Source organism: Penicillium subrubescens, assembly GCF_028828155.1.
Source record: "Penicillium subrubescens strain IBT 31985 chromosome Unknown utg000003l_segment0_segment0, whole genome shotgun sequence".
In the NCBI taxonomy this organism is placed as follows: domain Eukaryota; kingdom Fungi; phylum Ascomycota; class Eurotiomycetes; order Eurotiales; family Aspergillaceae; genus Penicillium; species Penicillium subrubescens.
The window spans coordinates 2,170,971-2,182,252 of record NW_026643153.1 but is presented as its reverse complement, the minus strand read 5'-3'; the positions used below and the strand labels follow the sequence as shown (position 1 = coordinate 2,182,252).

The 11,282-nt window shown below is 50.1% G+C and overlaps 4 protein-coding genes across 4 annotated transcripts; 2 read left to right on the top strand and 2 right to left on the bottom strand.

The window, feature by feature from the left end:
* Positions 1–1,035: 1,035 nt before the first annotated feature.
* N7473_004820 (uncharacterized protein) lies at positions 1,036–2,773 on the top strand (the record flags this gene model as incomplete). Its single annotated transcript, XM_057150760.1, has 4 exons — positions 1,036–1,308; positions 1,392–1,706; positions 1,763–2,391; positions 2,485–2,773. The coding sequence occupies 4 exons, from the start codon at positions 1,036–1,038 to the stop codon at positions 2,771–2,773; spliced, it is 1,506 nt and encodes a 501-aa protein (XP_057010870.1).
* Positions 2,774–3,086: 313 nt separating this feature from the next.
* N7473_004819 (putative hexose transporter) lies at positions 3,087–4,818 on the bottom strand (the record flags this gene model as incomplete). The annotated part of the gene is made up of 3 exons (XM_057150759.1): positions 3,087–3,450; positions 3,518–4,146; positions 4,216–4,818. 3 exons carry the CDS (start codon positions 4,816–4,818, stop codon positions 3,087–3,089), a joined length of 1,596 nt encoding a protein of 531 aa, XP_057010869.1.
* A 1,494-nt stretch (positions 4,819–6,312) lies between these two features.
* Positions 6,313–7,928, top strand: N7473_004818 (putative xylosidase/arabinosidase; the record flags this gene model as incomplete). The annotated part of the gene is made up of 2 exons (XM_057150758.1): positions 6,313–6,469; positions 6,538–7,928. The coding sequence occupies 2 exons, from the start codon at positions 6,313–6,315 to the stop codon at positions 7,926–7,928; spliced, it is 1,548 nt and encodes a 515-aa protein (XP_057010868.1).
* A 376-nt stretch (positions 7,929–8,304) lies between these two features.
* On the bottom strand, positions 8,305–11,144 carry N7473_004817 (uncharacterized protein; the record flags this gene model as incomplete). The annotated part of the gene is made up of 3 exons (XM_057150757.1): positions 8,305–10,636; positions 10,697–10,810; positions 10,870–11,144. The coding sequence occupies 3 exons, from the start codon at positions 11,142–11,144 to the stop codon at positions 8,305–8,307; spliced, it is 2,721 nt and encodes a 906-aa protein (XP_057010867.1).
* Between the last annotated feature and the right edge of the window lie 138 nt (positions 11,145–11,282).

Below are 11,282 nucleotides of genomic sequence, written 5' to 3'. Positions count from 1 at the left end.
GACAGCAATGTAGCAACGGCCAGTAATGAGCGGGCAGTGGCCGACGTCTAATGGTCTAGTAGTCTGCATGGGGCTGGATAACCGAGTTTCTTGGGACTGGACAGACCTCGTATAAATACCACGTGGAACGTGGGTGGGTGTAACAGTCCCCAAAGGATTCAAACAATAGCAACAGCGATAGAGACAGTTATGATAATTCTAGGCGAGATTCCAGCCAAGAGCATGAATGGTTTGGCTACATTTAGATGTGACATCTCACATCTCTATGCACCATGGCCAGCCCTAAGGCCGACTGTCTCAGTCTCAGGATGAACTTTTGTGGCTTGTCAGGCCAGTTGAGTGAGCCGAATCCTCCTGAGATAGAGAGACATGCTCCTCAATATAGATTGATTACCAAAGTCTTGAGGGTCATTACAGGGTTACACTGGATGAGTCAGTGATATCTCGGTTGGTCTTGTTGGGTGGGTGTAACACTGGCAGAGAGTGAACGGCTCATGGCTGAGGGGAGAGGCTGCGGGAAGGCTTAGGCCACCCACCATGTCCCATCCATTTCCTCTTAACAAACCAATCACAATCACGTCGCATCGTGTCTGGTTCAACCCCCGGACCCTCTTAATGGCCCCATCCAGATAAGCCATGGGAACCAACCGTAACCCCCGCACGCCGACCTCCACACAACCTGAGCAGTTGCCAGTTACGAGTTAGGGCCAATTCCACCTCGCCTCGGCCCCGGAACTCGCTGACAGGCTGACTACCAGAGAGAGTAACCATAGCAGCCACTGGCCAACACCTGAAGAAACCGTAGCAATACATATCACCATCACCACCAACTAGCGAAGCCGGCTACCCTGATGATCTGATCTCAAACCGGCCTAGTTGGTTTTGGGTTTTGCTCTGCTGATGCCCACTCTTCCCTGCTCGTTGATAAATAAAGGTCATCTTTCTCCTGGCCCTCCTAGGAATTCTCGGTTAAGACTTCTTGTCTGTCTCTTTAATCCACCACATTGACACCGAGTCTCCGTCCAGCCTCCCATTATGGCTGATACTACGACTACCCCCGGTCCGACTTCCGATAAAGGCCCTGAGGCTGCTCATACCGTCGATGAGCCGGTCGGGGATCTCCGGCTTCCCCGTGGATGGATGTACAAGTCGTGGGGGTCAGGGCGCTGGCGCACGCCCTGGTATGCGTCTCCGAGATTCCAGCTGGGGATGGTCGCGTTTGTGTGTTTCATGTGTCCCGGCATGTTCAATGCTCTCGGCGGCTTGGGAGGTGGTGGAAAAGCCGATGCGAGCTTGGCCGATCAAATGGTAATTATTTCTACACTTGTTTCTGGAAGAATGGAAGAAGGAAATCGGGCAAAAATGGAGACTGATCGTTTCTCGTGATGTAGAACCTCACTCTGTATAGTGTGTTCGCCGTGGTTGGTTTCTTCGCTGGCTCCATCGTCAATTGGGTCGGTATCCGACTATCGCTCTCCTTCGGTGGAATTGGATATTGCATCTACGCGATCAGTCTTCTCGTCTCGGTACACAAATATGTTCCAGGCTTCAACATCTTCGCCGGTGCCTTGCTGGGTGCCTGCGCGGGTATCCTGTGGTCGGCTCAGGGAGTGATCATGATGTCCTACCCACCCGAAAACCAAAAGGGCCGGTATTTCGCCTGGTTCTGGGGAATCTTCAACGTTGGCGCCTGTATGGGTAGTCTGGTACGTATAACGACTGTCACCAGTTATTATATCTCAATCTAATGGACAATTCCTAGATCTCTCTTGGCACCAACTTCAACGTCAAAACCGCCGCCACTGTCGCCGACGGAACATACATCGCTTTCATCGTCCTGATGTTCTTCGGCGCTTGCCTGGCTCTCCTGCTCTGCGACGCGAACAAGGTCATCCGCAGCGACGGATCCCGCATTGTCGTCATGAAAAACCCAACCTGGAAATCCGAGTTGTACGGACTCTGGGACACCCTCAAGCACGAACCTTACGTCGTCCTCCTTTTCCCCATGTTCTGGTCTTCCAACTGGTTCTACACATATCAGGGAAATGCAATTAACGTCGCCTACTTCAACACCCGCACTCGCGCCTTGAATTCCTTCCTCTACTGGTTCGCTCAAATCGTGGCTGCGAGTATCATCGGACCTCTCCTTGATTTAAGCTACTTCCGTCGGACAACCCGTGCCCGCGCCGCTTGGGCCATTCTCTTCGCCCTGACTATGGTTATTTGGGGCGGCGGCTGGGCCTGGCAGAAGCATTATACTCGCGAGTCTGTTGACCCCGAGACAACCGGCTTCGTGCACTGGGATTGGACGCATGATGGATACGTTGGACCCATGTTCTTGTACTTCTTCTACGGATTCTATGACGCTGTCTGGCAGGGTGTTATCTACTGGTTAGTATTTCCCTTACCCCACGCCAGCCCCCCCCATCCATCCCCAACCTTTCATCGTATCAAATCAACTTAATCTAACCCCTCTCATTTCAGGTACATGGGAGCCCTTTCCAACTCAGGCCGCAAGGGCGCCAACTTCGCCGGATTCTACAAGGGTATTCAATCCGCTGGTGCGGCCGTGGTCTGGAGTATGGACTTCCACAAAGCGTCCTTCGCGGCCGAGTTCGCCAGTAACTGGGGTTTGCTGGGAGGATCGCTGCTCTTTGCCGCGCCAGTTATCTGGCTCCGCATCAAGGATCACGTCGATATCGAGGATGATCTGCAGAATACTGACGAGACGGTCGAGGATGTACTTCCTGTTGGACACCCAGAGAAGTCTTAATTCCAGTAAGTTTGACTTTAGTTATAGTACCCATATGGTATTATTGTGATACGTTTTATAGCAATGGAGGATATTGTTTAATAGCTACGAGAATGAATATGGCAAAATATCATGTGAAGGAAATAGTTTATCAAGGATAATCGGATTGTCGATCAGTGCAGTTCAGATGTCAAAACACTTCCTTGGAGTCGTATTCGCGATTCATTCCTAGTAAGAACTCTGGGTATAGCCAAACAACGTTATATCCGCGAGACATTAAAGAATCCAGAAAGATCCCCCTAACAAATCTCCAACATGCCTTACTTATATCAGCTTACTCCTTCACTTCAACATGAACAGTAGCCGCCTTGCCCTCCGACTCCCGAGCTTGCTCCTTCATATCCGCAACAGCAATCTCACCAATATCAACCGCATCGTCGCCATCGAAGTACTTGGCGATTTCCTCCATGGGAGTATACCGGGTTTCAATCAAAAAGGTGTAGATAACGAACACCTCCGCTCCAAGGAAGACGCAGTAAACGATGTAGTACTTCCAGCCAATGGCATCGAGCGCAATCGCGTTAATGTACTGGTTGAAGAAGAGTGCGGCGGTGACGCAGAAGTTCAGCCAGGTGAAACCCTTGGCTCGGAGACCGTAGGGGAGAATTTCGGTGGTGTAGGTTGCCATCAGACCCGATCTGGGAGGAAACTTAATGTTAGTGGCTGTTGGTTGTAGAATTGGAAGATGCAGTGGCAAGTACTTACTTGATATCGTAGAATACTCCATAGAGAACGGTCAGAACCACGAAAATGTATCCAAGTGCCTGATTAGCCGCGATGGCGTACCGAGCTGACACGATAGTCCATGCATTGAAGACCACGAACGTGCCAACCGTCGAAACCATGTAGACCGGTCGTCGTCCCAACCTATCGATGAAGAAGGCCAGGGTGAAGTTGGTGATCAAGGCCTCGGACTTGATACCAGCGTTGATTCCAAGTTGCGTAGAGGCCTTGGTGATACCAACGCTGTCCATGACTTGCTTGAGATAGTAAGAGATCAAACCATTGCCACTCCATTGACTGAAGAGACCCAAAGCAGTGATCAGGCCGATTCGCTTGCGGTTGCCCTTGGTCTTCAAGAAGTCGACCCAGCGAGTTTGGTCAATCTCCTTGTCCAGATCGATGGCGGCTTTGATCTCGGCATACTCGAGATGCACAAATGCGTCATCCTGGTCTCCCTCGCCATGGTACTTGACGAGAATACGCATGGCTTCATCGTGTCTTCCCTTGCTCATGAGCCAACGAGGGCTTTCTGGCATGAGCCAGATACCACAGACGATGACAATGGTGCAAATGGCCTGCAACAGGCTGGGCAGACGCCATGACCAGTCGCTCTAACGGAAGAAAAGAATGTGAGTTGAGAAAAAGTAGATCCACGGTGGCTGCTTGGGATTAATACATACCTGAATCTTCAATGTGCCCAAAGTCACCCAGCTAGCAATGAACGCGCCAGAGTGATACGAAGCACCACTAAGCGTGACAAGAACAGCACGATCTTGCGGATGCGCAATCTCCGCAATCAAAAGCGGAGCACTGCCAAGAACAAGACAATCACCAAATCCAATAAGAAGACGAGCCGCGATGAACATGCCAAAGCCAGTAGCGCCAGACTGCAAACCAACAGCAAGCAACATAATAAGACATCCAACGAAACAACCCAGCCTACGGCCCCAGGCATCAATCATGTAAGGCACGACGAACAGACCGAGCAGGGAGCCAAGACTCATGGAGGCATTGAAGAGGCCGAGAAGCGAGCCGTGAGGGTGCCCGAAGTATTCCTGCCAGTAGGAAAGAGTTTGGAGACCGTTCATCATGGAACCGTCGAAACCGTTCGCGGTGTTGGTCATGATCAGGATAACGATATAGATGTACAGGGTCCGCATATTCTTCCTCTTCCACCAGGGCACGCGCTTAAACTCCTGGTGAGCGAACAGGAAGTGTCCCTTTGTCGGCTTAACCGGCAGGATCTTCTGGCTCGGCTTCGGGGGCCGGAATCGTAACGCCATGATTGCGGTAGCGTGCGCTGCACTGGATTTGATGAAGATGAGAAAGAATTAAAAGAGGTGTAACAAATTAATGAGTCCACTTCTCACTGCAGTCGGCGATGAAAGGCAGCTTAAATCAGGAAAAGATCCCCTCTTTATCACTCTCGAGGCAGGCATGAGCTTGGCAACCCTTGTCCTTACTCCAGATGGTGGCTTGATCGATTCTCGGCTGTATTGTCCCCCAACCGGGCTTGTCACGACAAGTTGCCACCGCATTTAGTGTTGACGAATAGCTTGAGCTGGCCAAGGGTTATATTTGCCTGTTCTGCATTTTACCGAAAAGATTGGCGTTTTCTTGGTATGCTCGTATCCTTGACACGCTATCTCTTGGGCTCATCATCCTTCATACCTCGGCGGTGCATACTCCAGACCCTGTAGGCTGTGGGGGACTGGGGGTGGAGACTTGGGGAGAATTAGGGTTAGCGGTAGACACTTGCGGGTGCCAGAGAGGGGCTGCCTAGCTAGACCTTTTTTGGTAAGAGGACGATTAACTTAACGTTAGTTTAAGTGGAGGTTGGAACTTACACTGATACCGCCGGCAAGTGGAGGGTCTAGCACTAGCCGATCCTGAGAGAGCGATCACGGAGTACTTGCTTTGATCTTAATCTCAGCCACTTTAATAGTTTATGTTACTGGGAGATGCATTCAAGTTACAAAGATGTCGATCTTGTAGCCAGGCATAGCATGTACTTAATATTAATTAAAGCTTTGATCGACACTGAGATGCAAATCCCCTCTTTTTAAGCGGCTTCTCTATCCGCAAACCCGTTGAAAATCAACAGTCTAACCGATTGCTCGCCGAGTAATTGCCAAGCGGAGCTATCCAAGTGGTTTCTTGGACTACTGTCTGTACTATCCCCTTCGGAGAAATTGTGGGGGAGAGCCTCTTTTGGACCTTTGAGCTCCAATTTAGCCTATATAGCGTGCTTGACATCCCTGCTTGGCAGCCTATCAACAGCCTAATTTCCCCCCTCATCTAGCTGCATGCAGCTAACAAAGCCATGTACTGACCTGTAAAAAGATACAGTTGGAAGCCAAATTCCCCTCCTGGCTTATCTTTCCTTATCAAATCATGACTCTACAGTGCAGCCCAACTCGGATAGTGGTCAGGTCTCGTCGTGTATTGGCTTGTTCCTGCGGGACTATCTCCCGGAACTTGCCTAAATTTCAACTGTACCCCTCTCATGCACGATTAAGCGATATTTGGCCAAGCATGGCGAGTCGGTGCTATGCGACTACTTAGCATTTGGGCTAATGGGGTGAATGCGTGCTGTAGAATATCTGGGAAAATGACACCAGTGAGAGTGTGTGGAACAGAAGGCGCTAGCTAATCCTGGCTAATAGCAAGCGGAGTATCTCAATTGGCATATTTAAGTATTTTACCCAAGGCGGGGTGAAGTGAAAGAACATAGATTATTCCTCTAACCTTCATTCTCTTCATTGCGTAAGCTAGTCATGTCGGATACAGTCAACCCCATCATATCAGGCTTCGCGCCCGATCCATCCGTGGTCTTGGTTGGCGACTGGTTTTATCTCGTCAACTCCAGTTTCCACGCTTTCCCCGGTCTACCTATCTACGCCTCTCAAGACCTGGTATCATGGAAGCAGATCGGTAAGTCTACCGATCGCTTAGTGGATGGGAGAGACAATTCGAGCTTCCGCTAACGTGCGAGCGCACAGGAAATGCAATCCACCGCCAATCCCAGCTCAGCCTCGCAAAGTCGCAGGCAAATCTCTACCCAGTCGATGATGGCAAGTTCCTGGTCGGCAGTGGAGGCCTATACGCGCCCACTATCCGTCATCACCAGGGCACATTCTATGTCGTCTGCACCAATGTCATCCGTGCAGAGGGGAAGAATAGAGATGCGACGGAGAATTTCATTGTTTCCACCGATGATATCTGGTCAGGCACATGGAGCGACCCAGTCTACTTTGAGTTCGAGGGAATCGACCCGAGTCTTTTGTTCGACGATGATGGAAAAGTCTACCTGCAAGGGTCGGGTGGAATAGGACCAGGCACCACTATCAATCTCTTCGAAATCGACCTAAAGACCGGTGCAAAGTTATCCGAGGAGAAAATTATCTGGAACGGCACTGGTGACATTTATCCCGAGGGGCCGCACTTGTATAAGGTCAAGGGCTGGTATTACTTGCTCATTGCGGAGGGTGGTACCCATGGTGGGCATATGGTGACGATGGCACGCTCTCAGAATGTCTTTGGCCCGTATGAATCGTGTCCAAGCAACCCCGTTCTCACGGCGCGTGGTACCAAGGAGTATGTCCATTATACCGGCCACTGCGAACTATTCCAGGACAAGGAGGGCCAATGGTGGGGAACCTGCCTTGGAGGCCGCCTGGAGGATCAAGGGCGATGCCCCATGGGTCGCGAGACCTTTTTGACTCGGGTCGACTGGGATGGCGAATGGCCCGTCTTCGATCAAGTGAAATTGAGCCCCCGCAACCTTTCAGCAACCCGTTCGAGCTCACACCTCACGGCAGAAGGTGGGCTGGACTACCTCTACATTCGAGACGCTATCATGAGCAATTATCGGATCGAGAATAACTATTCATCCCTGACATTGACAGCATCATCGGTCGGTTTGTCCCACCCGACAGACAGCCCGACCTTCATTGGCAAGCGGCAACGGAAATTATCCGGCAGCAGCTCTGTGGTCCTCGAAGGAATCGAAGAGTCCTGGAGCTCTGCAAAGATCCAGGCTGGTCTCGCCTGTTACAAGGAAGAGCACCGCTACTCAAGGATCTACTATGACGCTGCTCAGAAAGCGGTTGTCCTTGAACTGGTCAATGCTGGCCAGAAGATTGTTCGAACTGAGAAACACACCCTCGAGGAAGTCCCTCGCTCACTGCGTTTCCGGATAGAGTACACAGAGAAGCAGTATTCCCTGCTTTATTCAGTCCAGCCTCACGTTGAAAATGACTGGACGTCCCTGGGAACGGTTGATACTCTGGAGATGACTGATCCCGATTTCACCGGTCCGATTATTGGCGTCTATGCTGTTGGGCAGACGGAGGGCGTGCAAGTTCAGTTTGAGGGCTTAAGTGTCGAGTAAATGCTAGAATTGATAGAATTAACACTTTTTTTGTTTCGCACATTGGCGCCATGATGGTCTATTTAGTCTATTGAGGACGACCCAAGCACTTCTTAGTAGTAAAGTAGCCTTCAGGTAGACTGGTATGGCCTATACGCTGGAGAGGCACTAGACCATCAATCGAATTAAGTTGTTTTACCTCCTCATTAATTTTACAGTCAGCTGGGAATGGTTCAACTACAGGTGCAATTTTTTTGATGGAGCAAACAAAAGACTTGTATTCTGTAGTAGGCCCTAAAGGCACCGACTCTTAAGCGGGCATGTCATCTTCATGATTTGAACTTTGACACTTTCGGGCATTAAATCCCAGGGCCAAGAGCAACACAACTCAAAATTTCTAACTTTGCGCTTCAGTGGACGCTGGCTGAATATGAACGGGCACAGTAAAGTTATACTGTGCATCAGGCGTAGGGAGCGTCTCGATCACCGCTGGACTACCCTTCAATGTAAACTCGAAAGTCAAGTCCTCGGAGTTGTCCAATGCGATCTTATAACGCCCTGGGAAAATGACGAGACTTCCGTTCTCATCAGCTCGGGCCAGTGAGCCGAGGGTGAGAGGCAAGTCTGCCACTTGATCGCTTCCGCGGGCAATATTGTGCAGACGTACGTAAGACACCAGGGACTTATTTGGTCGTGGAGCCGGGCCTGCATCCTTGCTGGAAAGGAATAGCAAGCTGACGTAGTCAGAAGTCTCATGGCCGACATTTCTGACTTTCGCCTTGACAGTGGTAAAAGGTGTGTTGTCGTTGATATGACCGCCAGAACTTCTTTGGCATGAGGTAATGAGGTCCTGAATGTTGTATTCCCGGTTCAAAGTCTCTTCCCAGTCAAACTTGAATTTTGTGTAGTGAAGACCGTAGCCGAATGGGATCACTGGCTTTCCTGTGTACCATTTGTATGTTCGTCCGGGATATGAATCTTTAGGGCGAAGGTTGATATCGAAGATATTGACTTGGTCGGCATAGCTGGCGGGATACTGCGTGACTGGCAGTCTGCCAGCAGGTGATCTTTTGCCCACAAGGACATCAAGAAGAGCAGTGCCTCCGCTTTGACTAGGATATCCCGCCCAAAGCAGAGCTTGAATATCTTTGTTCTTCAGGATGGCGCTATCATCGACCTGGCCGCCACCGAATTGGACAACTACCATTGGTTTCGAGAGCTTGGACAAGCTCTTGATGAGATCGAGTTGATTTCCTGGCCAAGCGAGTGAAGTCCGATCAAGCGTTTCGGACTCGAGAGAATTGTCAATGCCACCAAGATAAACAATAAAATCAGACTTCTTTGCGGCTGCTAGTGCCGCCTCAAATCCAGTGGTATTCAAATTGTTGATTGCTGTACCCAGCGCATAATTCACTTTCCACCTGGGGTCGCTCTCAAATGCTTCCAATGGACTGATCAAGTATGGCGCATCACCAGAGTAATCGCCCTGCATCTGAGTCGTGGCGTTTGCGAATGGTCCAATCACGGCAACACTCTTGTATTTATGCGGAGAATCCAAAGGAAGAAGATCGTCATTTTTGAGAAGTGTCATACCCTCGACTGCAGCCTCATACGCGAGGGCCTCTGCCGCAGGGGTAGAAACGTCGGAGAAATCGAGATGGTCATACTTTCCGCCATCAAAGAAGCCGACCGTGAATAGTGCTGAATAGAGCCTTGCCAATGACTGGTCCATGACTTTCTCTGATGTCTGATTTGCTGCGAGAGATTCGTTGAGCTTCAGATAGGAGGAGCCGCATTCCAGATCCACACCGGCATTGAGAGCAATAGAGGCTGCTGCTTCTTCGGTGTCGGTAAAGTTGTGGTATTGCCAGATGTCTGTGACTGCACCGCAGTCAGACACCACGTAGTGATAGTCTGCATTGAAGTTCCAGTGCTTTCTGAGCACTTCATCAAGAAGGTATTCACTCGCACACGCTGGAATGCCAGAAACTGAATTGTACGAACACATGATGCTTCCCACATCCGTGTCACGCACGCAAGTCTTGAATGGGGCCAGGAAGTAGTCGCTCAAATCCTGCTGGGTAGGGTTGTAATTATTTCCATACCTGCCCGTCTCTAGGTCATAGACCGCGTAATGCTTGCATGTTGCAATGACTTGCTTGTTCTTGGGATCATCACCCTGAAGTCCTGGAACGAAATTGCGAATGTAATTCTGCGCAACGAAGGGATCCTCGCCGGGTGTTTCTTGTCCTCTTCCCCATCGAGGATCTCTGAATCCATTGATATTAGGAGCCCAGAAATCGAATCCTGAGAATCCATTGTTGCCAAATGCTCGTCCTTCTTTGCCAATGACTTCAGCTATTTTCCGAATCAAAGCGTCATCGAAGGAAGCCGCTGTCAGGATCGGTGCAGGGAAGCTTGTGGCATAGCTGAAATTGGCTGGTTTGGAAGTGAATTGTACGCCTGGTGCAGAGCCAACACCATGCGTTGCCTCACTCCACCACTCGTAGGAAGGCAAGCCGAGGCGGGCAGATCCGGCTGAAGCATCCACAAGATTGAGGATCTTTTCCTCCAGCGTCAGGGACTTGACAAGTGAGTTGACTCTCTCCGCAATGCTTAATGAAGTATCACAAACAGGGTGACTGCAGAGGGGCTGTGTTTGGCACGCTGGGACGAATTTAGTGTTCACTCCGCCCCCTTGTGGATTCGAGATCTTATACAAGGACATGCTAAATACAGGTCCAGGATATTAGCACCTTGTTCTCTTTTGAGTCTTGCATTTGACTTACACATAGCCTCCTCCACATGAGCTGGATGGTTCAGTTGCACATTTCGAGTTGCAGCTGCTGTCATTTGTCTTGGTCGCGAGGCTGAAATCGGGCGTACTCCCACAGAAACATTGCCTATTGGAGAGTCAGCTTGAGAATCAACGGTTGTATCAGTTAACAGACAGCTTGCTTACGTTCCAAACTCGATACCTCCATATGCAAAGCCTCTTTGACCGCACCAGTTGGCACAGTACTGGGGTGTCATACCAATGGTGCTAAGTTTCGCTGCCGTCAAAATAGTCACTTTAGGATCTAAGTAACACCCAACGTAGCTTTTTGAGGCGTTATAGGCTGCAGTCGATGCTGAATTGTCACCATTGCAGACAGATGATGCGTGGACGCCAGTTTGTACTGCCATTAGAGACAGTAGTACTGTTGCACCAGCGCGGAAGGGCTGAGATGGTGCCATGATGATTCCCTTCCAATTTCTGCACCGAAAAACACAAAAGGTTCGTGAGGTTCACCCAAGAAAAACCTATAGTAGAATACCTCACTCTCCAGGGCTATGATGAATAAGTCTAAGTGATTGCTGGATACTTAAATATGT